This window comes from Alligator mississippiensis, chromosome 10 (assembly GCF_030867095.1).
Source record: "Alligator mississippiensis isolate rAllMis1 chromosome 10, rAllMis1, whole genome shotgun sequence".
NCBI lineage: Eukaryota > Metazoa > Chordata > Crocodylia > Alligatoridae > Alligator > Alligator mississippiensis.
In genome coordinates, this window is record NC_081833.1 from 21,196,933 (window position 1) to 21,224,670 (window position 27,738).

The 27,738-nt window shown below is 46.2% G+C and overlaps 1 protein-coding gene across 2 annotated transcripts in view; it reads left to right on the forward strand.

Annotated features, from left to right (window-relative positions):
- The window catches only part of PXN (paxillin), a 63,739-nt gene that overhangs the window by 11,085 nt on the left and 24,916 nt on the right, over positions 1 to 27,738 (forward strand). For both annotated transcript variants that reach the window (XM_059713545.1, XM_059713546.1), the window contains exons 2-3: positions 24,677 to 24,903; positions 25,472 to 25,587. In XM_059713545.1, coding sequence (XP_059569528.1) covers positions 24,677 to 24,903; positions 25,472 to 25,587 — 343 coding nt within the window. The remainder of the gene's footprint in view (positions 1 to 24,676; positions 24,904 to 25,471; positions 25,588 to 27,738) is intronic.

Genomic DNA, 27,738 nt, shown 5'->3' on the forward strand with positions numbered 1-27,738 from the left:
GGGGGTGGGACCAGCAGATGGGGAGGGGGGGTGGTGTTGCCTGGCCCCGGCCCTGAAGCGGCGGGGGGGAAGGGAGGGAGTGGGCCCAGCCTTGAGGCGGGGGTGGGGGGGGCAGAGCTGGATGTAGGCCTTTGTCCCTGCCTGCCCCGCATTATTCTTGGACAGGCAATTGGCTAGTTTGTGTGTGTGTATATTCTAATATTATAAAAGCCTAAATCTGTCTCTGTCTGTAATGCTTTATTTGTGCTCTGATTGGCTGTCTCGGCAGTTGATAAGAGTGCCCTACACAGACGGGGACAGACAGCGGAGCGCCGCCGTGACAGTGGGGACTGAAGGGCCGGAGGCAGAGGGGAATGATGGCAGTGCCGTGAACCAGACGGGGAGGCGGAGCTGGGGCCACCCTGTTCCCTGCAAGAGGCAGAACAGCAGCAGCATGGGGTGTTGGGTGGTGGCACTCCATTCCTGCCCCCTCCCCTTATTCTTGACAGGCAATTGGTTAATAATATATATATACTAGCCAATTGCCCGTCAAGAATGACACGGGGAGGGGGCGGGGATGGAGTGCTGCCACCTAACGCTCCATGCTGCTGCTGTTCTGCCTCTTTCAGGGAGCGGGGTGGGGGAGCCGAGGCCCCGGTTCTGCCACCCCTTGCAGTCCTCGGTGCTGCTTCAGAATCATAGAGGTGTTTTCCCATGCTTGGAACACTCTGATTGGATGTCTCCGTCAGCCAATCAGTGTGCGAATCAAGCGTTATAGACAGACAGGCAGATAGATTTAGGCTTTTATAATATTAGAATATATGTGTGTGTGGGTGTATGTATATATTAGTGGTATTTCATTTTGATCACAGAAAAAAATGGGTTTGTGGTTAGTGTTTTTTACCTGAAAATTGGGGATTTTTTTTTATTGGAGAAAACCAGGATCCCTGTTTATAACCCCAGGCTTGTAGTTTTCAGCTCAGCCTGTAGGTGTTTAATCCCTTGGGCAGTAAACCCAGCTGCTGTACCATGCTATGCTTGTGCTTCAAGTTGCTTAAATCTGGCACTTCTGTAACCCTTTGTTTCTGGTGTCTGTTTAGAACAGTGGTCTCCAAGCGTTTTAAGTAGGAGATTACGTATAGAATTAAAAAGCAACCAAAGACCTACCAAGCTGGAGGCGGCCTGTGTCAGCTGCATGGTGCTGGGGATGGAGGCAGGACTGGAGTGGGGCAGCTGCCCGGGAGCGGCAGCTCAGATGGGGAAGCAGTGGCACTGGAAATGGGGCTACAGTGGGGCGGGGCTGCGCATGGGCACCTGAAAATTTGTCGTAGCAACCCCCCACCCAGTGCCACTGGTGCCTGGCCCAAGCTGCCACTTCCGGGCAGCTGTCTTGCTCCAGTCCCACCTCCATCCTTGGCACTGCATGGCTGATGCAGGCCATCCCTAGCTTGGGACCAGCAGCTCAGAGCAATAAAGCAGCCCCCCACTCCACTGCATTTGTGGGGGAACACATGCCCCCCCAATCTGTGAGCAGCAGAGGCAGCTCCTGCTGTGGGCTGGGCCTTGTGCCCCAAACCCCACTGCAGCTGGCTCAGGAAGGGCTCGACTCCATGTGCCTTCCGCCGCTGGGCTGAGCCTCCTCCCCTGCCCACTCAGTGGCGGGACACACGTGGTGTCAGGCCGCTCCCAAGCCAGCTGCAGCAGCGCTCCGGGTAAAAAGCCCAGTGTGTGGCGACAGCTGCCTTGCCCCACGCACAGATCAGGGAGGTATGTGTGCGCCACCCCCCCCCCCCCCCAGTCCTCTGCCAGGGTGTGTACAGTGGTGGATGAGCCACCCAGGCTCGGACCCTCCCCTGGCCCAGCCCAGTGGCAGGGGGCGTAGAGTGGGATTGTCCTACTCACCTGGCTGAGCCCAGTAGCAGTGGGTATGGCTCAGCCTAGCCATGTGGGTCCTGCCTCTACTGCTTCTTGGACTGCATCCTGGCTGCTCCCCACGTGTCCTGCTGCTCCCGATCGTGGAGCCTCTGAATGTCGACCTCATTCGATTGATCACCACTGGTTTAGAAGCATGGGTCATAGTCTATAGAAGTTGGAGACAGTAAAGACTGTTCAGCCTTCTGTATGGGCCAGCAGTAGGTTGTCTGTTCCTTGAGCCTGTCAGATACCAAACTGCCTCCAAGTGTGACCTTGGCTTACAAAAGCAAAGAAGTGTGTTGGATGTGTGTGTTGGACCCACTTGGTGGTGGAGCAAGCTCTGTGCATTTGGGTATGCTGGGGTCTGGTCTCTGGTCACCTTGCATAGGTTTTGGAACTCTATTTTGGATGAGGAATGGAATAACCAATGATATTTGAGATGGTTGCATTGCATCCTCCAGTGTGATCTCACCATGGGGTGATATCTAATGGACGTGCTGTGTGCAGAGCTGGGAAGCTGCTTGGTCTGTGTGTGTTTGGGTGGGAGAAATGGAGGGATGGGGATGGGGGTGGTGCAGAGAGGAAGCTTTATGTAATTCTTGGCTGGCTCTTGAGTAATTGTTTTAATCAAATGGAATGCAGCGTATTCAGTGCTTACTTGGCAGAAACAGCCCTGTTTTTTATTTTTTATTTTTTTGGGGGGGAGAGGGGGGAGTTTGGGTTTGGTCTATTTTCCAGCTGCTCTGAGCAGTGAAAATTGGATTTGTCACAGAGCTGGAAGAAGAGGGGGAGTGTGGTGAAAGGGGAGTTTATATTGTTGGGGGTTGTCTTCATATGCTGATGGCTCATTGCCCCAAGACCTAATATTTCTTTTAATTTCTCTGTAGACTCTTTAAATCTAGGTACTTTTAGCAAGGTGAATTAAGTTTTTATTGGTGCTTTTGAAAGCAGCAGAGGGCTAAGGTATTTAAACCTATCAGATATATGAATGTGTATTGCTAGAAAAAAGATGTCTCGTCCCCCCCCATGACCTAGTTCAAGGGATGGGGCTCTAGGATGCTCTGGGGCACAGAAGTCTATCTGGATTTGTGTTGCACTGACTGTTGCTGGCATTGTCCCTGACTCCAGTGGATTAATATTAACTATTCAGTTGTGGGATATCTTGGATCATTGTCATTCTGTGTCCAGCGGATATGGGGTAGTAACCCCATATCCCCTGGCTAGCTCAAGTCTAGAAGCCTGGCTTGTCTAGACGTGGTTCAAAGTTTAAGAGGGGATCTAGTTGGTGTACAGCTGCAACAAGCTACATTTCTTTTGCTCTTTGCACTTATATTTTAGACCTTTTTTCTTGAGGTCTTTGCTTACGTGCACCTTAATTAAACCAGTATTCTCTTTGGCTTTCATCTTCCGGCCTCTAGCCTACTGTGGTCCCAGGTTTTGATGCTGTCGATATGGAACAACTGAAGGGCAGGGTGAACCGATATACCAACTCTACTGAAAAACAAAAGACTTCCCAGCTAGGGGTAGGTCACATACTCCTGGGAAAGGATGATGAAGGGAAGAACAGGAAGGTCAGGTCACAATTTACCATTATGACAATTGGAGGAAAAAAAGAATACTTTTTCAGTGTTAAATAACCTCATTACACAGACATGGTTACTTTTCAGGACCAGAACATTAGGTTTCATTTTTGTCATGCTCTGTAGTTGCAAAGGAAGTCAATTGTGGCTCCATTTTGTAGTCCTTTTTCAAAATTCTTGCTCAGCATGGTAATATTTTAAACTGTGAATTTAGGAATTGCCATACCAGATCTGACAGATTGACCATAAAGTGCTGCATCTTGCCTTTGGCAGTGGCCTGTGCTGAATGCTGCACAGGAGGCAAAAAGAGGTGTGTGTGTGTGTGGGGGGGTCAGGGGGTCTAGCCTGCATTTGACCCTTTGTGCAGTGCTGTTCATAGTAGAGGATGTTTCTTCCTGATTTTTTTTTTTTTTTTTGCAGATTATTAGGTTCCTTCATAAAGTAAGGGGTTTGATTACCCCCGCATTTTTTTGCCTTGCATAAGTACATATGACAACAGCACTTCTCTTGATGATCCCCTGTGGTATAAATGGCAGTACCATAGAACGGATGTGATCTTGGTTCTCTTTATGATTTGAGAAGGTAGAAGAGCTTCTCTCAGGCCCTCTTCAACTCTTTTCTTGTTACAAGGTAAATTATCTTAACTTTTGCTAACTCTCACTAGCTCCAGGGCCTCCCCAAATCTCTAACAATCTTTCTTGCTTTTCTCTGGGGCTGTGTTTTCAGGACATGTTGATGAAATTCCTTGGCCCTGTGTTTGCATCATTGCTGGGAAAAGGTACAGACAATTTAAGCCATAGACCTCTTTCATGGATTCCTTAGATACAGTCTGTGGACCCTGAGGAGGTCCATGACCACAGGTTGAAAACCATTGCATTAGCACCATCAGCAGGCTTCACCAAATCACTGCCTGCTTCCTCCTCTCAAAGTACCCAATATACTCCATTCAATATTAGCCTTTGAGAAATCTAGCATTTCCCTCCCTTCAAACTGAGGAGCTGCTATTAACTAAGACTTTTCCATAGCATTTAGCTAATTTTTAATCCATGTGACAACTCTCCTGCTTACGTGTTGTTTTCATGGAGGGCTTTATTTAGAAAGGTGTCACTGATTCAATTTATGGCCACAGGGTCACCTTTCTCTGCTGTTTTATTTAAGGGACTCTGTCAAAGTGAAAATACAGACTGCTTTCTAAAATTGTTTTTACCTTCTGCCATTAGAAATAAGACCTGAGATTGTTGTCCCTGAAAAATACATGAAACTTTTTGTTCCTTTACCAGTCGGTTTACTTTGTGCTTTTGGTAGCATTTTGTATAGGATTGGTTTCATTGCTGAGTTTTCACACGTCTTGTCTCATAAAGTAAGAAGTTTGGTATTGCTTTCAAGCCTGCTCCCTGTTTCTTGGAAAGACTCTTGTACATGTCAGTACAGCAGGGAGAACAAAAAACCTTTCACCTTTTAAAATATATTTTAAAGAAAAATCCAGCCATCTTTTTAAGAGGTGCTTTATTTGGTAACTAGTTTTAACCCCCCCCCCCCACAAAAAAAAAACCCAAAACAAAAACAAACACAAACCCTAGTTTAAAAAAACCCACTTGTCAGTGTTTGTTTTTTTAATTTAAAAATAAAAACAAACTTTCAAGCAAGTTAGCGAAGTGTGTTGGTTAGATGTATTCCCTCTGCACATGGTCTAATACTCTAACAGTATTGATTCTCAACTAGGGTGCCTTGAGATCCTTTCAAGGGTGACACAGGGTGCCACGCTATGATAGCACTGTAAGGTGTTCAGACATGATTCACATGATAAACCCAGAGATTTCAAAAAGAATCTATAATGTTAAGAACTTTCTGACTTGCTGTGATCTTTCTTAGTTCTTTGCAGAAGAAGAGTTGCTCTATTATTTTTCTGTAGTCAAAAACTGAATGAAAACTAAGAGCTGACATTTTATGAGGGGTGCCTTGAGTGGAATAGGAAGTGCCTTGAGTCCGAAAAGGTTGAGAATCGCTGCCCTAACACCTCATTTGGTGTTGAGATGAGGCTCAGTGATCTGTAGTTCTCCCTTGCCCTGACTGGTGCTGGCTCTTTCATCTTCAGGTGCAGTTGTGTTTCTAAGAGCCTGTTTGCATATCCTCCTTATTTGCTCCTATTTGCTCCCTTTAGCACTCTATGAGAAATGCCTTTTGATGCCAGGGATTTGCTGCAAGTTTCTCAAGTTGATGCATAATATCTTCCATGGCGACTCCAATCTGTACTGTCTGCATTCTGTTCTCCCATTTAAGAAAATTCAGAATAGGGAAGCCCTTCCAATTTTCTATACTAAAGATGGATAAAATTGAATGTTTTTCTGACTTCCTCCTTTGTTAGTCCCTCTGTCCTAGGTGGGGTGGACAGCCCCTTAGTTCCCCTGGCAGGGTTTGTACTTCTGATGTATTGAATGAATTTCTTATCTTTATGTCCTTCATTTCATGATCTGTGTGTGTGTGTGTGTGTCAACTTTCATAACTGGCACCCTGCCTGGAAGAGTTTATATTAAAATCTGTTTATGCTGTTTGGACAGGACTTCCACTGTTTAAGGGATTTTTTTTTTCTTCCTAAACCTCGTGTAATTTCTCTGTCTAGCCACGAACTATACTCTTCCGTTTTTTGCTGTATTGGCTCTAGGGCCCATGTTTTACTTTTGACTGTGGTAGAGTTCTTAAAAACAGATGATTAAATTGGAAACTGCGTAGTGTGTGAATTTCTTTTTCAACTCTTTCCTTGGCTGCAATCACAACCATTCTCTTCATAGACTGATAGCAACCCTTATTTACCAGTGCCACCAGTGCAATCTAAGGTGCTTGGCACCTTGGATGATTGATCAAGTCCTTAAAGCTGATCACTGTTCCCCATCAGGGGGGTTGCCCTGTGATATCTGAACGTTCTGGGCCCTGGTAGCTGCTCTGTAGATCTCCTGCACTCAGATGTACCATTCTTTCCTTTCCTTATTCATAGGTGCTCAAGCTACTCAAATTTATGATGGTTTGTGGTGTCAGCTTGCTTGTTGGAACTGTTCCACATGTGCCAGTTAATCCTGGGGTAGCGAAAATCATCCAGTATTGTTGTTGTACCCACTGATGTTGCTACTCTAATCTTTCCCAATATACTAAGCTCTTTGTTGTAACTTCTGATCGGGGTGCCTGCAATATCTTCCTCCCGTTATGTCAGAGTTTCTTGCTTGGGCTTTGTAACCAACTAGAATCCACCCAGGGCTCAAAAAATGCACTTTTCTTCCCTGCACTGGCAAAGCGGGTGAGTGAGTGGGCAAATGGAGCGTTGCCCAGCAGTGTGCACATCTTCCCCCAGCGTGCTTCTGTGCAGCGAAGCTCTGCTCCAAGCTCTCTGATATTCAACAGAGTAGACAACAGAGTATCAGCCACCACACTATGTTTCTCTCTGTCTGGTGTATCTGGTCTGTATTTTTTCAAGAAGACCTAGGAGTACATTGCCTGGTGCTTAGACATAAAACCCTTGCTAAAGGAAGGAAGAATCCTTGCAGGTGGAGAAAGAGGATGAGCTTTTCCCCAAGAGGCAGGAGACCTAGAGATTACTCAGAAAGAAGAGTAAGGGGTTAGTGAGGCTCCCATCTTGGTTGCTAGAATAGAGAGGTCCTTTTCCTTACAGTAGCTAGGACGAGAAGCCAAGCTCTGGTAGGTCGGATGCTAATTACTTGAGGCTGATGCCAAATATTTGGGGTGGAGAGAGCAGTATGGCTTGGAGATAGCATGCTGGGAAGTCAAACTTCCCACCTGCTCATTTTGGCTGTGCTGAATCTTCTTTGACAGTACTCTTCCTATACCTCCTCCACTTTGTATTTGGCTTGTCTCCAGCTTTTAGCCCTGATGCCAGCTGGCGTCCCTGTGCCATGTGCTGCTGGAGCTGGTTGTTCAGAATTCAATGGGAATTCCTCAGTGTTCTGGTGCTGAATCTGGCCTGGGGTTCAGAGTTCCCTGTGCATATCTGCATTGGCATGGTTGTGTGTCCTTTATGCAGTTTTCTGAAGGTATTTCAGTGCAATTCTGGGGCATAGCATGTTTGACCTGTGTGTTTGACCTGGTTCTTGCAGAGGAGCTGCATGCTGCTACAGCAGGAAGGGTCTGGTTCCTTAGATAACTGGCTTGGCTGAGCCCCTCTTCCTGTAGGAATAGGAGGGAACCAGTACCGGTGTTTTGATCAGTAACCTTGACTCTGGGAAGCTCAGCCTGGAGGCCTAGTTCAGCAGCTCCTCATTTGGGTTTATGACTGTTTTTCTGACAGCAGGGTTGTCAACTCCTGTTTTTTGTTGGGGTATTGATCCCCGCTCCAGAAACTCTCTTGAAGAAGTCTACATCAAACTGAAATTCCCATAACCATCAGACTAATCACTTGCTATTTTCCCTGTGAAAAAATAGGTGGAGAACTGAATAGCTTAGTGGACTCATCATAGAATCTGTGTCCCAAGGATGGTGGTTCAAATTCGGCCCAGGTCAGTCCTGACAAAGTTTTGATTGTTTGGCCAACTCTGAAATGTTCATGCTTATTTCCTGGCCCTGCTTACCTTTCTACCCTCTCACCCCAGTTCAGCTCAATGCAGTGTTTTGGTATTAATGTTCAATGTTTTCTATTCTTGTTTGTATGGGCCAAGATACAGCCCAGCCAGAGACAGAATTGTGTGGGCAGTGGCAACATGGTAATGTTTCGGGAGGCTTTCCGGCAATGCCTGTAGACCTACTTGGTCTCAGGGATGGAGGTCTTAAGTAGCCCTCTTCTAGATTGGTTCTTCTTGAATGAGAGTGATCCAAGAAGAGTTTGTACCTTCCCCTTTCAAAGCAGCATCTGGCACAAAGGGGGAAGTAAATACTTGGGGGAAAGAATTTTTAAATTGTGAAAAGGTGAATTACTGTCCTCCCCTCTTCCCCCACCCTTGTAAGAAAGAACAAACTATAGCCACATGAGGTAACATCCATTTTTTCCATTTTCTCTCTAGGCAAAGACTTTTTTACTGGCTGAATGAAGCTTGTTTGTGAGTGAGGGTGAAATGTTTTAAGCTTTTTAAGGTGGTGATACACCTCTAGTAAAAGCAGAGTGGACATATAATACACAGCTTTGCACTAGTGTAAGCCACTCCATGCTTGGATAAAGTTCTCCCTCTAAAAGTAAGAAGTAACTCATAGAAGTTATGTTAGGCAACCGTTGGTGTACGTGTAAGCAGTTTAGTCAGATCCCTGATGAATCTATTTGTAGATTCATAGATGCTAGGGTCGGAAGGGACCTCAGCAGATCATCGAGTCCGACATCCTGCCTAGGCAGGAAAGAGTGCTGGGGTCACATGACCCCAGCCAGATGCCTATCCAGCCTTCTCTTAAAGACCCCTCAAGGTAGGGGAGAGCACCACCTCCCTTGGAAGCCCATTCCAAATTTTGGCCACCCTTACCATGAGGAAGTTTTTCCTGATATCTAGCCTAAATCTGCTCTCTGTCAGTTTGTGACCATTGTTCCGTGTTACCCCAAGAGGCGCCCTAGTGACTAGAGCATCTCCGATCCCTTGCTGCGTCCCCCTAATGAATTTCTAGGTGGCCACAAGATCACCTCTCAGACTTCTCTTGTGGAGGCTGAAGAGGTCCAGGCCCCTCAGTCTCTCCTTATAGGGCTTGTCCTGTAAGCCTCTAACCATAAGAGTGGTCTCCTCTGGACCCTCTTGAGTCTATCTATCCTTCTTGAAGTGTGGCACCCAAAACTGGACGCAGTACTCCAACTGGAGTCTGACCAATGTCGCATAGAGGGGAAGTATCACCTCCTTGGATCTATTTGTCATGTATCTGCTGGTGCATGATAAAGTGTGGTTAGCTTTGCTGGTGATTTCATCACACTTACGACTCGTGTTCATTTTGGAGTCCACTATGACCTTCTGTGCTGCTGAGAGGGTCACTTCCCAGCCAGTAGGTGTGCTGGATATTTTTGCACCCTAGGTGCAGCACTCTGCACGTGTCCTTGTTGTACTGCATCCTGTTGTGCCCACTTTTCTAACCTGTCCAGGTCTGGTTGCAATTGTTCCCTAACCTCTGGAGTGTGCACTTTACCCCACAATTTTAGTATCATCCGCAAACTTGGACAGAGTACGCTTCACACCCACATCCAAGTCACTGATGAAGATATTGAAGAGTACAGGTCTAAGGACTGAACCCTGTGGGACCCCACTACCCACCTCCTTCCAGGTCGATACCGACCCATCTACTACCACTATCTGGGTGCGACCGCTGAGCCAATTTGCCACCCACCGGACCACGTAAACATCTATGTCACAGACTCTTTATTTATGAGAATAGGATGAGATACCATATCAAAGGCCTTGCTAAAGTCCAAGAAAACGACATCCACCTCTGCTCCTGTGTCTAAGCATTTTGAGACCCTGTCGTAAAATGAAACCAGATTGGTCAGGCATGATCTACCTGCTACGAATCCATGCTGGTTTCCCTGCTGCATTATTTTTCCTGGTGGACTGCCACAAATATGATCCTTCATAATCTTTTCAAACACCTTTCCAAGGATGGAGGTGAGACTGACTGGCCTATAATTACTCAGATCCTCCTTCCTCCCCTTCTTTAAAATAAGGACCACGTTGGCCCTTTTCCAGTCCTCTGGGACCTGACCCGAGTGCCACGAGTGCTCAAACAGCCGTGCCAGCGGTTCTGCTATGACACCGGCCAATTCTTTCAATACCCTCGGATGCAGCTCATCCGGGCCTGCTGACTTGAACACATCCAGTCCATCCAAGTGAATGCACCAAGACAGTGTCCATATGTTGGTAGGCTGGTGTCCCTCTGATGCCCATCTAAGAACCCATTAGGAGACTTATCTTGAGTCTTGTTCAGGAACACCGAGGCAAAAAACTCATTGAATAGCTCAGCCTTGTCCTCCCTCTCTGTCACTTATTGTTCAGTAGGGGTCCTATGCTGCCCTGCGCCTTCCTTTTACTCCCTACATACCTAAAAAACGACTTTTTGTTGTATTTAATTTGTGTTGCAAGCCTGATGAGCCCAGCTCAAGAGCAACACAGCTGATTACAAGTTCCACAGATTCATGTTTTGTCTGAGTTGGAGTCCAAATTTACAGCATGCTGCGTTCTTTTTTCTTGCTTTGCTTCCAGCCTCTGGATCAAAGCCACTTCATGTTGATCTGCACCTAATGCAACATGTTCCCTCCAGATTGGATGGGATTTTGTGCACTCCTCCCAGTTTTCTACATTGATGTTGAATGACTTCATATTATTTTTGCACACATTGTGGTATCATCATAGAGGGTAGCCCTGCTTACTAGAGCCATCTCAAATCTCGCTATACAAAATATTCTTGGGGATACAGTCTCCTCCCCTTCTCCTGATGTGGTCGGTCCCTTGCAGCCTCCTCTTCTTGATAGTGGTTTCTAAGTGTCAGTTCTGCACACTCCAATATCTCTGGCGTTTGGTGTTCTGTCTTCCCACTTTATTTTCAGGATCTTACGCAGACATCTCATGTGGAAGCTGTTCAGTCACTTTATGTGCGTAGCATATGTAGTGCACATTTCTACAACCTACACCCCTGTAGCATATGTAGTGCACATCTCTGAACTGTACAGCAGAGATGAATAAGGAATAACTGATAGGAGTTATGGAGCTGTATAAGTATGTGTCTGCTCTTCCAGCAGGAGTAGCCTTTACACGAAGAGTCTTTAGTGACCAGGTGCTATAATAGCACCTACTGCAGACAGCTAGCTTGGGAGAGCTGATTGTGTCTGCTCCTTACTAGAGAATAAGTACATAGTAGTTGTGCTGTATGTCCATACCCAGAGCATTTTCCTTTGGTTAATTTATTTCTGGTGAAGGAAAAAGAAAGATACCCAAGACAAGGTATGTAACTTGGAGGGATAACCAGTCTGAGAGTGGAAGAACTGACATTAAAAGGTTTTTGCAGAATTGTCTGAGTATAGGGTGGAGAGCAAGAACCCCTAAGTTCTTATCCCTGCTTTTCTCAAGGGCCATGGGTAATTCAGTTACCTATTTCCCCATCTGCAAAATGGTGATACTCTGTTGGCATGTGAGAGGCATGACATACTGCATACTTGCTGCTGGGAAGTGGTGGGTGGTATTCTTTCCCATTCACTCCTGTTTCCCCCAAACCTCACCTGGCCTTTGAAAACTAGAGGGTAGGACAGGCAGGGAAGGAGAATTACTTCTCAGAGTGAGATAGAAAGTTCCTTTGATTTGGAGTGCTGGAAGAAAGTTCAAGTCAGGAATGATCTCTTTGTTGGTGCACAAGGGTCAAGGGAGTGTAAGAATGTGCTGTGGTTTGAGATGGTGCAGTATGGGATTACCTTAGTGTGTGGTAACAGTCATCCTGAAGAGGGGCCAGTTTTCTACTAAAGATCCATCCCAGTGAGGCAGAGCTATGAAGAGGGGTTTCAGGTTCATATGGCAGAACTTGTATTTCAGTATTATACGGTATTTTGAGTGGGTGATTGAGAGTCAAGTGACCTGCTTTCTATTCCCATCTGCCTTAGACTTGTCAGCTGACACGGGGTTAGTCCCCATCATCCTCTGTGTGTCTGTTCTACCTTTCTGAACTGAGGACAGTATTTCTTGGATTACCAGGGGGTAGTGAAGGTTAGTATGTGAAGCCCTTTGAGATCCGTGGATGAAATGCAGGATATGGTTACAGAACAGAGATCATTCTTGGGCATTCCACAGCTTCTCTACACTGGGAGCTGCCCCGCAGCTCACTGGAAATGGGCTGGGTGCTAGCAGCCATTGTGTACACACTGTGAGAGATGACTGGTGGGGTATGGACTGTGTCGCAGGATGCATTGGCATTGTGACTTCTTGAACTCTCTTTCCTAACTCTGTTTTAGAGATTGTTTTGAAGCTGCAGAGGAGGAGTTTCCGTAGTTGAGTTTATACATCTCTGGCAGTCCCTTCCCATCATTTAGGAAGGCCCTGGCCTCCGAGTCCTTGAGCTGTAGCTTTCTGCAGTGAATCTGGATGGGAAAGTGCCCTGTGAGTTGGGAGAACTGATGTCTCTTCAAAGTAAAGGAAGATTTTCTTCCTTTAGCTTCAAGCAACTGTGATTTGTGCCTGTGATTCTTTCTCTTGGGGGGGTACCCATACTTTGTTCAACTGACGGTTACTTGCCATTGCCATAGAGCAGAGCACATTATAGTCATTCATATAATGACTGGAGAACAATCCATGAAGGTGGCAGAACCCAGTGTGTTGCTGTGCTTTCTGCTGTGTTTGCTGAGATAGGACTAAGCTTAAAAAGAAAGTGAACAACTCAAAGGTGTCTTGTTTCATAGGTGGGAACAGTTGGTGCTGGCTGACAAATCATATGTGGTGCAAAAAAGAGAGAGAGAAATTAGCACAATGGTCCTCAACCGTTTTAGACTCCAGGCGCCTTTCAGAAAATGCCAACTCTTAATTGTTACTCATTTTCTGACTAGAGAAAAATAATTGAGCCATTTGTCTGTTACAAAAAACTGAGAGCCCACAACAGGTCAGAATGTTTTTAACACTATTTGAAATCTCTGGATTTATCTTGTGAATCGTGTTTGCATGCCTTGCAGTGCTAATATTGTGCAGCACCCCACAGCACCCTTGAAAGGGTCTCAAGGCACCCCAGGGTGCCACAATACCCTAGTTGAGAGTCCCTGAAATAGCAGCTAGATATTCGGCAAGGGAATTGAATTGGGCCTGAGCCCAGGCAAGAAGTTTCACTATTTCAAAGATGATCAAATGTTCTGGCCTGGAGGCAACAACATCTGAAAAGGATCCAGGACTGAAAGAGACCAAATACACTAAGTAATGTGGCCCTCTCTCTCTCTCTCTTTTTGTTTTTTTAGTCAAAACTGTGAGTCTTTCAGCACAGTAGGGACTACTGCTCCCAGGATTTCTTCGATGGTACTGGACTGGCTAAGGTGATGGTGTGAGCAGAATAAGTTAACTCTTGAAAACTTGGGAGTGGCTGCGTTTGTTTTTGTGGCCTTCCCCATCTCTTCTAGTAGCAAGAACAGAGAGAGAGCCCTCACAAGCTTTTTACTTCATTGTTCCATCAAGTTCACCTTTCTGTTCTTGCCAGGGGCCAGCCCTGGATATTCTGGGAGTGAGATCTGAACAGCAGAGAATTCAGTTGGTTTATTGTACAATTCACATCTAACCGTGGCTATGGAACATTCCTTCCTGCCTCAGTAAGTAATCATCCAACACCTGTGAGATTTAAGTACATTAGCCCCTTTTCAACTTTGGGGTTTTAAGGCCTTCAGAAACCTCGAGGGCAAATAGCATCTAGTTCCATCTGTTACATGCAAGAATGACAACAAAGCATTGTAAAACATCCCTGTGAGCTGTTCTGTTAGAAAATGTAAAGTGCTCAGTACAGAGGCAGGGCGGAGAGCTGTGGCTAACGCTCTTCATGCATTTCCTTCTTGCATGCATTGTCTGGTATCTCTTGTTGCACAAATTTGCTGTCTCTGCATCTTGCTTGAGTTTAAGTCTAGTCCTGCTTCCAAGGGTTGACTGAAACAGAAATGGAAAACTTTCGATGTTACTAGGAAAATCTTTTTGTGGTTTGCTTATATAGTTTGGCCTTTGGGTGGTTAAGTACTATGGATTTGAGTTGTGCTGACTGTGATCTCTGAGGGAGCTTGTAGCTTCTCTCAGCTTGCAAACTGTCTGTAAACCTATGCCATCGTGCTCTGTGGGTCTGGTTAAGGTAGAGTTCATTACCTGTCCTGGAGGTGATGTGGATGGAACCCACATTCCCAAGTGTCATACTCTGTTGCCTCAGTGCCAGGGGGAGGGTGAATTGAGGAGCTGGTTCAAGAAGAGGAGTTGTGGCTCATAAGACTTCTGGCACACAGCCACAGTGTGAGCTGCCTATCTCCTGTAGAGTCCATGTGCATACCCTTTGAAAGCTTCCTACTGTGGGAGCAGCTAGCAAAGAGCTGACCTCTGGAGGTGCACACAATCTGTAGCACGTCCAGCATGCTGCCAAATGTGTCATAAATATGCTGCAGCATGTGTCCTAAAATGTCAGTGTAAACTTAGAAGGAAGTGGTGGGGCCAGTTCCAGGAAAGCTGTTGCAATATCCTTATATTTTTCTCAGTGTCCTGAACAAATAGGGCTCTTTTCTCTGCGTATTGGAGAAATCCACTTAAATCATAAGGCTTATGTTCTGGGCTGTCTGAGCTGCTGCAGCATGCATAATTGACTGCTGCTCAGAGAGGTTGGGGTCAAAATCTGATGCCACTCATGTGCAGTACCTGTATTCACTGCAGAGGGGGTGTATGAGGTGAGTGGGGCAGCCTGACCCTGTTGGCTGTGCCATGCTGTGATTTTGGGGCTCTGTCACAGAACAAAATGACAGTGTCAGTTTAAATGGAAGAGCTGCCTGGAAGCAGTGGGGAGACCTCTAGGAGTATAAAGAGCTCATACAACTGCTTCTGCCTAGCTTTTGTCTCTACTATGGCTTGGGCAGATGCATATGGGGATTCAAGCAGAAGGGGCTGGAGGTTTCTTTGACCAGCAACCTTGTGTTTGTGAGCTGTGCATCAGCACATGGCTCCAAGTATTGGAGGGGGAAGCACTTTCCTCCAGTGGGATATTGGCCTGATCTGTGAATTGCAGGGACAGGGGGAGAAGAGAGAGGGAAGTGTGGGTTTCAGATTCTGCCCTTGGCTTTACTTTTTTAGAAATTGTTTCTAGGATGATGTAAAGGCAAAGGGGTGCTGGCTGCTAGCAAGGATTGCCCATTATCACAGCTTCTTGTCCTGTGCAGTGAATGAACTACTGTTGGGAATGCCATGAACTGTGTTGATCTGTTCCTGCAGCATGGAATAGTGATGTGTGTACCTCCTGCTCTGGAGACTTTCCGAAGCCTTGCCTCGGTTGGCAGTTTCCTGCAATTCTTATATTCTTGGAGCACACATGCAGGTCTGTAAGGATGTGCTGCAGACATATTGCCTCACTTTTTCTAAAAGCCAGAGCTGGAAGGGTAAAGGCATCTCAGAAATGCCTGTGCACACCTCATTTCCCCTCAGCAGAGGCACATGAACAGGATGTCAGGATGCATTTGGTCTGTGGCATAACGTCTATGGCGTGCTGAGGTGCTCAGGGATGGACAGAACATTAGAACCTGAATGGAGCAGCCGTCTTTGGAGCACTACCACAGGGTAGCTGTTGATGTTGGCTAACCTTGCTCAGGGCAGGTCTAGACAATATGGTGGTAACCATGCCCACAGCTGGTCTGTGCTGGTACTCCTAGCGCTGCTAGTACCAGTGGGACCTTAACTCATTTCTCTCTGAGCTAGTAGTTTTTTTCTTCATCTGGAAAATGGCTATGACAGTTGACTCCTGCTTCACAAGAGGATTGTGAGGCTTAATTCATTAATGTCTATGAACTACTTTTGCATTTTCAAGTGCCCTCTGAAAGAATCTCAGTGTATTATTAGTTAAGTGATGGAAACATTTAAAATAGCCTCATTCAAAGTGTCTTAAATAAAAAGTAAGCCAAAGCAGCCTTGCACTTTTTCTGCAGTGTGCAAATTGGTCAGGTATCTTAGGTTTCAGTCTTCATCTAACATGCCCTTATTGCTGTTCAGGTATTGTTTTGGTTGTAGTCCTTGAGTTGCATTGCTTTCATAGAGTCCCGCTTGTAGTTTTTCATGCAAGCATACCATACCATACCATACCTTAAGAGCTAGTGCCTACACTTTCTCATGCCTGGGAGCTAACTACATGCATTCTCCTTCCTGTTTCCATTCACTTCATTTCTGTTTCTTTTCTTTGATTATTCTCTCCTTTTCCCCAGGATAGGCCAGAGTGACACTCCTGACAGGCCTTCCTTTCTTGGTGCCCCCTCCTCTGCTCTTCCCTTCCTTCAGTTTTGATTTCTGCCTGGGCTTGGGCAGGCCTCTCCTGTTTGGTGGATTCAGAGAGGGAGGCTCCAGCATGTCTTTGTTGGATCAGCTCTTTTAGTGGGCTACAAGTGTTCCTTCTGAAAGGCTGCTTAATGGGATAAATATACCCAGGCTCCCCATTCCTCTGCACTTACTCACCATGTAAAACTGTTCTGCAGGGGATTGTATTACTGCTCTGAGCAGTCTCCCTTCAAATAAAAGCTCAGTTCATGTAATTTTGGCTCTGAGGGAGGCAAGATTCATTTGCATCTGATGAGAGGAGGGAGAGTTCCAATGGTTGGATTCTGGGCTTTTAGTGGGGCAGAGTGTGTACAGAAAAGTGTCTTCAGCTCCTGAAGGCTTAGATTTTGGAGGGATGGCAAGACTATCTTACAGAAGGTTAGCAAAAGTGCATGGATCTGAATGCAGGCCATATCTTTCAGGTACAAGGGTGACAGGGCTGTGGAAGAGCATATCACTGTGTCCCTGGAGGGCTAGAGACTCAGTTGCAATTGGTTTATGTGGACTGGCTAGTGACCATTACTTTAGTGTCTGTGTCCTGGTTTGTTTAGACCAAGGGTGTCAAGCATATGGTCCGTGGGCTGGATCCAGCTCAGGGAGCCCCATTATTCTGTCTCTTTTGTTGTGCTTGACCATCCCAGTGGGGCCAGATGAGTTTGACACCCCTGGTTTAGACCCATTCTGATGAATCTGGCACTCTTTAGTCCTGTTTGACAGGACACTTGGAGATCTCCACAACCTGTATCAGGTAGTTCCAAAAAATTCTGGAAAGAGTGTGGTGGGTGAGTCCTCATGCATTCAGATATGGAGAGAAGATGTGGCTGCAGCAGGGGTAGCATAAAACTGTGCCCAAATAAATGGCACCATTGTTGCCCAGTATACTTTGTGCTGGGATGCCGGGGGCTTGGGAAACTCCTGTGGCCGTCTCAGGAGGAGACAGGTTTTGTGACTGAACACTGGAAGGATTTGGTCTGTGCTGGGGCTGATTGTAAAGTCCTGTATACAGCCTTGTTCTTGCTCAGTCTCCAGATGTCCAAGGAGGAAGCAGAGCTAAAGGAATCTAACAGCCTGATGGATCAGGATTCACAGATGTGGACTTCAGCTGTTGAAAAGTAAACAGTGGTATTTCCCAAGCATCTGGGGTATTTTTCTTTAGCTCCATTTCCATTCCTGCCCCATCAATAGACGATTAGAGGGCAGAGTTTATGCTTTAGACTAGCTCCTTTTTGATGTCCTGGGTGCTTATCTTATGGTGAAGAGAGACAAGCTGCTTGTAGAAATCCTAGGGAATCTTCTCTGGCACCAGCATTGTCATCTGTGGGATAATTAATGATGTAATGTGTCTGTAATGCTAACTTGCAGCCTGGGATTAGTGCTGTATGTTGTCAGGAGTGGAAAGGCTGGATACTTGGGGTGGAAGGAAGCATATGCATGCTTTCTTCAATGGACTGTCCCTCTGGTGTGCTGTCTATTCTCTTCTCAGTTGATCCTCAGAGGAGCTTCTGTAACAAAGCTAGCAAGTGCCTGTCGGCTGAGAACTCAGTGGATGTGAGATTTGCAGTCATATTTGAACAAAATACTTTCTCCATGAACTCCTTTGCAGTTGGACATAGGGTTGGATTAGGCTGGAAATAGCATTAGGAGAATAAACTTGTAAAAATTTTATGTGCTGCTCAGCAATTGGGGAAGAGCCTGTGGCATGAGGACCAGGCTGGGGAGAAGGCCAGTTGCACATCGCATGCCATGCCATGGTGGAGGCTCTACCATGACTCCTTTTATTGTTGTATTCTGCTTCGCCTTCTCTCCTCTATCAAAAGCATAGGCTTTGGGGAGGGAAGGGGGACAAAGAGGAAATCCTGATGCCATAGGGAAGTTAGGACAGCATTTCTCAAACTATGGGTCGCAACCCAAAGTGGGTTGCAAGCATATATGAAAGGGTCGCAAGTAAATTTAAAAAATTGAAACCTCTTTAAAGGGAGAAAAACGTGGGAAACCGTGGCTTTTCCCTTGTAGACTTTCAGAGTTCCAGCCTGCAAGGCCCACATACCCACCCCCTGCCTCACACACTGGGGGACTGGGGGAAGTTGTTTGGGAGTGAGGGGCACTGGGTCAAGACTGGCCATAGATGTTTACAGATGGGTCCTGGAACAAAAAAGGTTGAGAACCACTGTTTTAGGAGGCTTTGCTGAACCCATCTGCTGAAGGAGCCTGGGCAGAGCTGTTTGTTTCCTGGCATACATCTGTAAAAGGAGTCCCGCAATAGCTACTCCTGTTCTCCATCCCTGTGCTCTGTTCTTCTTCTTTATGTCTCTACACCATATTTGACCATTTTATTACACCCTTATGCTTGTTTATTGTACTTTGCTATATCTTTCATTGTACATGTCTTGGAAAGGTCTTTGAAAAGATTATGAAGGATTATATCTGTGGAAGTCCAGCAGGAAAAATAATGCAGCAGGGAAACCAGCATGGATTTGTAGCAGGTAAATCATGCCTGACTGATCTGGTTTTGTTTTATGACAGGGTCACAAAATGCTTAGACACAGGAGTAGAGGTGCATGTCATTTTCTTGGACTTTAGCAAGGCCTTTGATATGGTATCTCCTATTCTCATAAATATCATTCAGAACAGGATCAAGGCACTCAGCATGTATGGATCTCTCCTATGCAGGACATGCATACTTGGCAGAGGAGACGCTGAGAGCCAGAGCAGTGATTCGAATGGTTGAGGGGCTAACTCCTCATCTTGAGTTGGTGAGCTTATATCAAATGTTACAAGTGCTCACCTTTGCTTTTGTCTTCATGATGTGTTTTTTGTATGAGAGGGTTCGCTTATGGGTGACTCCAAGGTAAAATGGATTTGGATAATGGGGTCCTGGACTACATAACATTGAGCTGGCAGTTGGCCTCATGGTTTGTCAGATGGAAGGTATATACCTATGTTTTTGCTGGGTTGGTGCATAATTGGTTTTCAGTGTAGAATGAGGTTAGGCCAATTAGTGTCTCACTTGCGGATTTTTCAACATGGTCAAAGCCAGTGTTTTGGGCTGTTTTTTTGTGCTGTTCTGATATCTTAGTCTGGCATTTATGGCTTTCATCAGACAAACCTGGGGTGTGGGAAGCCTAGGCATTTGCCCCTGCGGCTGCTTGTAGAGCTGCTTCTGCCTGAGGATACTGCATTCTCAGGACAGCAAGTGCTGACATGCAGGGAATGGCAGGGGAAGCTGCATCAGAGTCCTTGGAATGCAAGAGCTATTCTTCTGTCTGACATTGGGGTGTGCGTGTGCAAGTGCAGTGTAGGGGAGATAGGGCAGGAATGTACAGTGTCTAACTTTGCCTTGCTTCTGGAGATGATTAACACTTGCGGAGCTGTTTGGACTGGTAACAGACTTATGCTAAGAAGTACTCTATCTTTTTTGCCTATTTATAAGGCAAATCCTGTGGTGGGCCTGATTTCGCAATCCTTACTCTACCTGTCTCATTCCGTATAACTGACCCCGTGCTGCATGTACCACAGTTTGAGAACCACTGTTCCCAACAGTTGAAATCACTGACAACATTGGCAGTTGCCAGGAACTACCTTGAGGCAGTGCAGTCAGTATTAAGTGCCACCAGTTCGTAACAAACTCCATTGGCAGAGCTGCATGTGGGATTCAAAGATCAGAATAGCAGGGACACTGCAGCGCATAATTATTATTTATTGGCAATGTTTCATGATGGAAATGCCAGCTGAGGTCCTAGTGCTCAACTGCAACTGGGTGTTGTTGTAATACCTGGTATCATGTCTTCAATAATTCGTTAAGTATCCCTCATATCAGAGGAAAACTGGTAGAGAATAACTGCTTGAATGTGAGTGCTTTGCCCTCTGAAATCCATGAGGCATGCACTCTGAGCTGAAGCTGGAGTCCATTTTAGGCTTGGTTTGATCAAGCTAGGGCTCCTCGTTTTTCCCATCTGATTTGCTACAGGAAAGTTAGTTAGGTTGCTGTTTGCTTCTAGCTTATGAGCTGGCTCAGCACGTACTTTTGGCCAAGGTCATCAGTCAACTGTCTAGTGGCCTTGGGGAGAGAATCCATGTGTGTAGAGAGCAAGGTATAACCTTGTAAAGCAGTCTCAAGCTTGGGTGCTGGGGCTGCCTAGTTGTCTTTCATCTCTAAAAATTGATTCAGTACTTTACAAGCTGTGAGAGTGGAGTGATGTGGGTGGAGGGTAGAGTTGGCACAGATCAGTATCATTTTGGTAGGTTCCCCCTTTTCTACACATCCTGTGTGACAGCAGTGCTAGTACTAAGAGATCTGACTTCAGGAGAGTAAAAATGGAAGTCCCGATGTTAGAGGGCAGCAGCTATAGTTTTCTTTGTGGTTCTCGTGCTTCTGTTTAGTAACTAGTAAGTGGACAGTGTTGATTCACTGCATTTGCCCCCAGGTCTCTTGTGCATTGAATCTGTGGGAGTTTGGTTTGCAAGGCACCTTACATTTGTCTCCTCTTTTCTTGAGAAGCGAGAGCCTGCCCTCCTTTTTGTTTCCTGTGAAAGGGTGTTCCTGTGAGGACGCAGTAAACTGATATTCTAGTATTATATTGTACCGATCCAGTTACTACAAGAGTGCCAAAACCATTCCCTGGAAGGAAGCCTCTGATCCCTTTTGACCTTGGACGGTTTCTATCTGCTAAAGCTCTACTTCTACCCTAGAAATTCTCCAACAGGGAATGTTAAAATCAAAAGTCAGACTGTAACATTATTGCTATGTGTGCTGTAATTGCTGACATTTCAGGTTGAGGTTGCAGTCCTAGCAATTCAACAGTGTGCGCTGGATCATGGGTGCAGGCTTTTGCAGGGTTAGCTGTTGCAATGTAAGTGGGCTTGACAGAGGTCAGTGCGTGAGCTGCCGGTAAGGGCAGATTCCTGGCTCTTTGGAACTGAACAAGTGGAGAGCTATGTTGCTGCCAAGTTAGCAAATGCTCTATCAAGTTCCACCTTGCTGTGAGTGTAGAGATGTAATGATGCCCTCTCTTGGCCAGCAGTGGTATAAAGTATCGGCATCCATTAACATGTTGAAATTATTTAGTGAAGATGTTTTATCCTTGCCTCACTTGGTGCTGTCTGTTCTAGGAGAGGATGCCGGGGGCACAAAGAAGGGAACCCCTTCATTAACCAAGAAATCAGTTGAAGCTTTTAACATCCTTAGGAGCAGCCTGTGTGGTGGGCTACTACTTCTCATGATGTTGTCCCAAAGTCTGGCACAGTGTGGCAAGCTATGACTACCTGGGCCCTATTATCTCTTTGGGAGTTAGTGTGAGATCTGGGTCAGTTTTCCCTTCAAAGCATAAGTCTGACTGTTTTTCTGTGTCATTGAGAGAGGGGCATGTTTGTGTCTCAGCTGGACATAAACCTCAGGAGGCATAAAGTGTTTTTGAGCACTTTGGTGGTGAAAGAAACTGTATACAAAAAAAAGAAAGATTGAATAATTTCCTTTGTTGATAGCGGGATTTTTGATGTACTCCTGAAGTTAGCATATGGACTGAGCATTGCTCTTGTGCTGATTGTTACAATGAGTCCTGGGTGGCGATCTCTCTGCTCTGTAGAAGGCAGATAAACTTCCCTGTTTTAGTTTCCCAATGTGTACAGACTTTAGGGGATGCGTAACTGCTTCCAGATCACTTTTGAAGCTGAAGCACAATTTGTCACCAGCCCTTAGTCTCTGGTTGAGTAACTGTGAGTGATTCCCCCTCCAGTCCTTCTCCCCTCCTCCTTCAGCTTCCTGTTCCTCAGCTCTGCAGTGTTTGCTCAAGTCAGGAAGAGGGAGGTTATGGGAGAGAGGGGGGGGGGGGAGTTAATCATTAAAGTGTAATGTTTGCTTCTTAACCCTTTCACAGGCTGAGTAGAGTGGTCATGTCCAGATTCCCCACCCCACACATGTGCACAAATGCACAGGACTAAACAGGTTCACTGAGTCAGTTTCACTTAGTTTTATGAAATAAGAGAAATTGGCAGGTCTTTTGCCCAGCCTCTCGCTGATGGGTGAGAAAGCTATGCAGAGTTATTTCTGTGATAAGGAAGGGGGGTTACTTGTGCTTGTCCCTTAGTAGGAGAAAAGCAGTGGAGTACAGATGTATTCACATTGCCAGGGACAGGAGTCTTGCTTCTTTGCAGCCCTGAGACTGAAAATCCTATGGTTTGAGTCTCCGTGGTTTTCTTGCTTTCTGGTGGAGCTTGATTTGCTTTAGTCACTGGTAGGGAGAAGTGCATGTATGAAAGAGCCGCACCTTCTTTGATAGCACTGGCACAGGAAATTGTGTACACGGAACCACATCATCATAGGACTTGCCTGGTCAGAGCAACTGCAGATCCTCAGCGGCTCCCCGTGGTATGTGTCCTGAGTTCTGGAGTCCACCAGCTGTTCTTTTGTTTAAAAAAAAAAGTTGAACTGATGACTTACCAGCTGTGGAAGGACTGTTTCTCTGGGTAATCTGTTTCTGGGATATTTTGGTCACTGCATGAAGATGATTGTGGTTTGGATGATTTGGAGCATCTTTTGGGCTAAACGCAAGGTGTAGAACTAATTTAATGCGACACCCTCTCTGCCAGGGCACTGTTCTGTTCTGGCAGAACGAGGTACTTTTAATGCTTTAACTTTGATCCATGGCAGGGAAGTGCTCTTGGAGAATGGGGAAGCTGCACCTTCCATGTCTGTGTGCATGTTGCAATGCTGTTATCCTTTAGAGTCTATTTGAGCTTTGCTACACCTTCAAGGGTAGCTGAATGTGTTTGGCTGGTGTGAGCAGCTCAATTTAGCAAGTGGTTTCTGAGGAGGCAAGTGACTTCCGTGCCTAAGGGCAGTAGAGCATCACTGAAGTGCCTTGTCACTGCTGTTTGAGGCCAGCCCGTGGCTTGAAGATGGGCTGTGACTCTCAAAGCTGTGCTTTGTCTGAGTTCTAGCAATCTAGCTGTATTTTTCATGTAGCTTGCAGGAGGAAGGCAGTTAAAGGAACTTCTAGAGGCAGCCACATCTTTTAATCTTACATGAGTGGTGTTACAGAGCTGGACTCTGGTAGCAGCCCCTATCTCTGAGCTGTCCTGCCTGTCTTGAATGATGTTCTGGTAATGAAGGATGCATCTGACCCTAGCAGACCAGCTCCTCTTTTTTCTAATAGTTTTGAAGAGGTGTACACTGGAGTCGCCCGCTCCTCTGCAGGGTTAGTCACCCAGCCAGCGAGGCTTTGGTTAGAAAACAAGTACAGCCCAGACCTGCAGTAGCCCCTGGACTTTCTATTATTGGGGAAGGATTTCAGCAGGCCCTTGGGAGAGATCACAGGACAGGAGGCCCAGAACAAGTTGGGATATGTCTGTGAGTCAGAGTGAGAAGCAGAACCGCTGGCCTGGGTAGGGCAGAGTGTAAGAGAGCTGGAGTGATAGCAGTGCTTTTTCTCATCTCATCTCAGCGATGAAAGTGAATATCTTTCTCCAGTCCGGCGGTTCTTGAGAAGGGTATAAGCCTCCTCTGCTGTGCTTCCCTCTGTTTAGCATGCATGCTAGTGTGTGTGTTTCTGACTGATGTAGGTTTTTTCTTGCCTTCAGGAATTTGTGAGCAGTCTCCACCCAGTGAGTTGAGAATTGTTTCCAGGAGATGAAATTGCATTTACCTGGCAGGCACTGGAATCCAGTTAACTGTTTGTGCGGTTTGCTCTGTGCTGAGTGAGGAATTTTTTTGTCAGGGAGAGGCTGAGCACAAATGCTTGCTGCTGCCCTGATTGAAACTTAAGTCTCTATTATGCCAGCTTGAGCTCCGGAGAAAAACCCCTCCAGAGATCTTGTTTCCTGCAGAAAGCAGCACTTGCGGCCACATTTAATGATTTCATGATAATACGCAGCCTTTAATTTGTCGGTGTAAGTACCCTGACATGAGGCTTTCTCTGGGCAGGTTTCTTCTGGGTTTCACCACTGCAAAACGCATTGAGATCGAAGGCTTCTGGCTGTTCACAGTTGGGACAAATTCCTAGAACGAGAGGTTTTTTTCTGGCTTCTTTGGGACCTCTTGGTGTTTCCTTTAGCAGAAGTTTTTTTATTAACCCGTTCAGTACTGGGCTTTAGAAAATGGCATCTTTATCCCAGGTGTGCTTTTCAGGGCATACAACTAATTACCCACAGGAACTGCAATGAAAAAATCTCAGAACAAGAGAGCAAAAACACAGCTGGACTGTATGTAGCCACGACTAAGAGGCTATTTATATTTTGTCTCTGCAGATGCCTTGCTAGCGGACCTGGAGTCCACCACCTCACATATCTCCAAACGGCCAGTGTTCCTGTCAGAGGAGACCCCTTATTCCTACCCAACTGGAAACCATACGTACCAGGAGATTACAGTGCCACCCCCTGTACCACCACCTCCTTCTAGTGAGGCCCTGAATGGGACTGTGATTGACCCTTTAGACCAGTGGCAACCCACTACCTCCAGATATATCCACCAGCAGGTAAGTGTATATGTGCTGCAGGGAGGGTATGGGAGCCTGCATCTGTGGCTTGGGTGTATCTAGGGTGATGGAATGTGTGAGGAAGGGAAAGAGGTTTAGGAAGTGAGGAAGAGTTTGGGTGTCCTCCAGACAGGAATAGAGTAGGGATGGGAGAAGTCTGGATACCCAGCAAGATGGCGCAGCCGTGGGAGGAGAAAGCCTAGGCACCCGGTATTCTGCATCAATGATAAAATACCAGTTGAAGCCCTGTCATCATCAGCGTTTTGGCAAAAACCCTATGATTTTGGCAAAAACCCTATTCTAGTACAATGTGACTAGAATTAAATCATCCACCTTGCAGCCTGTGAAAAGCAGGTTGGGGGGGGTCTGGCTCAGACATAATTCTTAGGCAAGGCTAGAATGAGCATGAGACATTTGCTGGGTTAGTTGAGGTGGTGGGGGCTGGGGCTGATATGTCATGGAGCTGATTGTTGTTGGTCTCTGTACTGAGCTCGTAGCATGTGACTTCACTGCTGTGTATGCGCTTATATTGGAGGCTGAAAATGCTGAACCAGTCTTATTTCCACAGCCTCAGTCCCAGTCTCCTGTGTACAGCTCTGCTGTCAAAAGCTCCAGTGCCTCTGTTCCCAGAGAGAGCATCAGCTCTCCTTCCTCCCGTGCCAGTGAAGAGGAACACGTCTACAGGTACCCTTTCCCTTCTAGTAGACAAGAAGTCTAAATCATGGGATGGGGTGTTTGAAATAGTCAGAGCGGTGACACTGCTTCCAGTTGTAAGCAGTGATATAAATACTGAATGCCTGATGCATGTCTTACCCTAATTTGGCTTAACTGTTCAGGACTCCCTGGATTCAATTACTTCTTTTTCATGGGGTTATTGGATTTAGCCTTTTTTCAAATGTAGCACAATGGCAAAACTTGTAAAAAAAAAAAAAAAAAAAATAATAATATGTAAGGAGAGGGGGGAAAGGGCTTAATCCTTCCATAGACAGTGTACAAGGTAAGGTGATTCATTGGGGCAAAGTTCTGGACTAGGATTTGGGAGACTTGGGTTTTATTCCAGGCTGCGCCAGCAATTTGCTATCTGGCTTTGGCTGAGTCAGCTATACTGCATCTGTTTTCTCAGCTGTAAAATGGAGGTAATCCATAAAGCAAAACTGGACCTGCTTAGAGCTCTGTGGATGAAAAGTTCTAGAAAAATGCCAAGAATGGTTTCTCATTTTTGTGTTAAGCATCCCAGTGGCAGTTTGTTAGACGTAGCTAGAAGTTAGGTCTAGGGAATGATTGATGGAAATGGTCCCATTACCTGTGAACTGGCATGATATGAAATGATTTGATTTTTCAAATGAACTTGAAAGAAAGAAGAGTCTGACTGGTTATGGCAGCATTTTAAATTTCTGCTCAGAGAAGTCAGAACTATTTAGCTATATTGTTGTACCTGCATACACATTCTCCTCTTGCATTTGGAGACTGTGGAGAGGGAGCAAAGTTGGAGTGACAGTCATTTTTATTGGTTTGCTTGCTGCTGTACTTTTAGGCTGCGTCCACACATGTGTGGATGTTTGGTTCCCAGGGGACATCTAGCAGTGGTGCACCTTGTGCCACTTGGGAAATGTCTGTGCCACACGCCCTCTGATGCACAGCTACTTATCCCAGGTGGGGTAGGAGAGGCTTACCTGGGGTCCTGAGGTGGTCCTGGGGCTGCAGCAGCAGCGGTTCTGCCACTCAGAGTCTGGCTGGCAGCCGCAGTATGGCTCTGGCTGGCCATGCTTTGGTTTTGAGTGGTGCGTGCTGCTTCTGTGTGTGCTGCTCCGCTTTTGTTTTCCATGGGTTTTTTTGACCCCTGGATATTAAAGCACCCACAGTGTCACGTGTATTCAGCGTCCCACGCTTCAAAGTGGCAGCAGGGTTGCTTTAACCAAAGCTCGTTCAACCACTTTGAAATGTGGGGACACAGAATAGATGTGATACAGAGGCTGCTGGAGTGCACTAATTAGCACGTTTCAGCAGACTCACAGTACACGCAGTTAATCGAGTCTACTCTGATGTGTGCTAATCAGAGCAGAGCTTTGTCATATGTATAAGTGCCCATACTGTCTCTTTCCCAAGTTACTGGAATTTGCTCCCAGCAGCTCCCCTGTGCTGGAGACTCCATCTTCTCCCTAGGATTTTTAAGCTGCTGCAGTGGTGGCTGGGTGACTATTCCAGCTGGGTTGGTTTGTTCTTTTGATCAGGACAGAAGTTGTAATTCTGGTGGAGGGTACTAATAGGGACACCCAGGCGTTGCCCAGCTGAAGCAGAAATCACAGTATGCCAGGACCCTGAGGGCTGCACACAAATGGCTTGAACTGGAGCAGAACTTAACCTCTCCTTTTCTTCTAATATGGGGGGTATGGCAAGACCTGCTGGTCCCAGCATGACAGCCTGGCTGCTTGGATCCAGCTCTGCCTGCTGATGCTATAATATCCATGGGCTTGACTTCAGATTCCTACCTACTGGCTCAGTCATGGAGCTTTACAGTTGTCATTTGTACTGCAGGCTTCACAATCCTAGAGCCAGTAATGTATTAACAGTCTGAGACAGGAGGGAGACAGCCTGGGGCTCCTGAGTTCAGATGTAAAACTAATTTGTGTTGTGACATTGAACAAGTCCCTTCCCTGTGCGCTTCAGTTTTTCCTGTCTGTAAAATGAAGCTAAGCTTATTTCCCACCTCCCAGTGTTGTGAGGGTTACTGTCCACCACACCCTGAGTATGGGAGGGAAGTAAGCTAGAGAGTGATGTGTAAGGGGTGGGGCATCACTAAGTATTAACTAAAATAAATGTAATAGTCAATTTTAT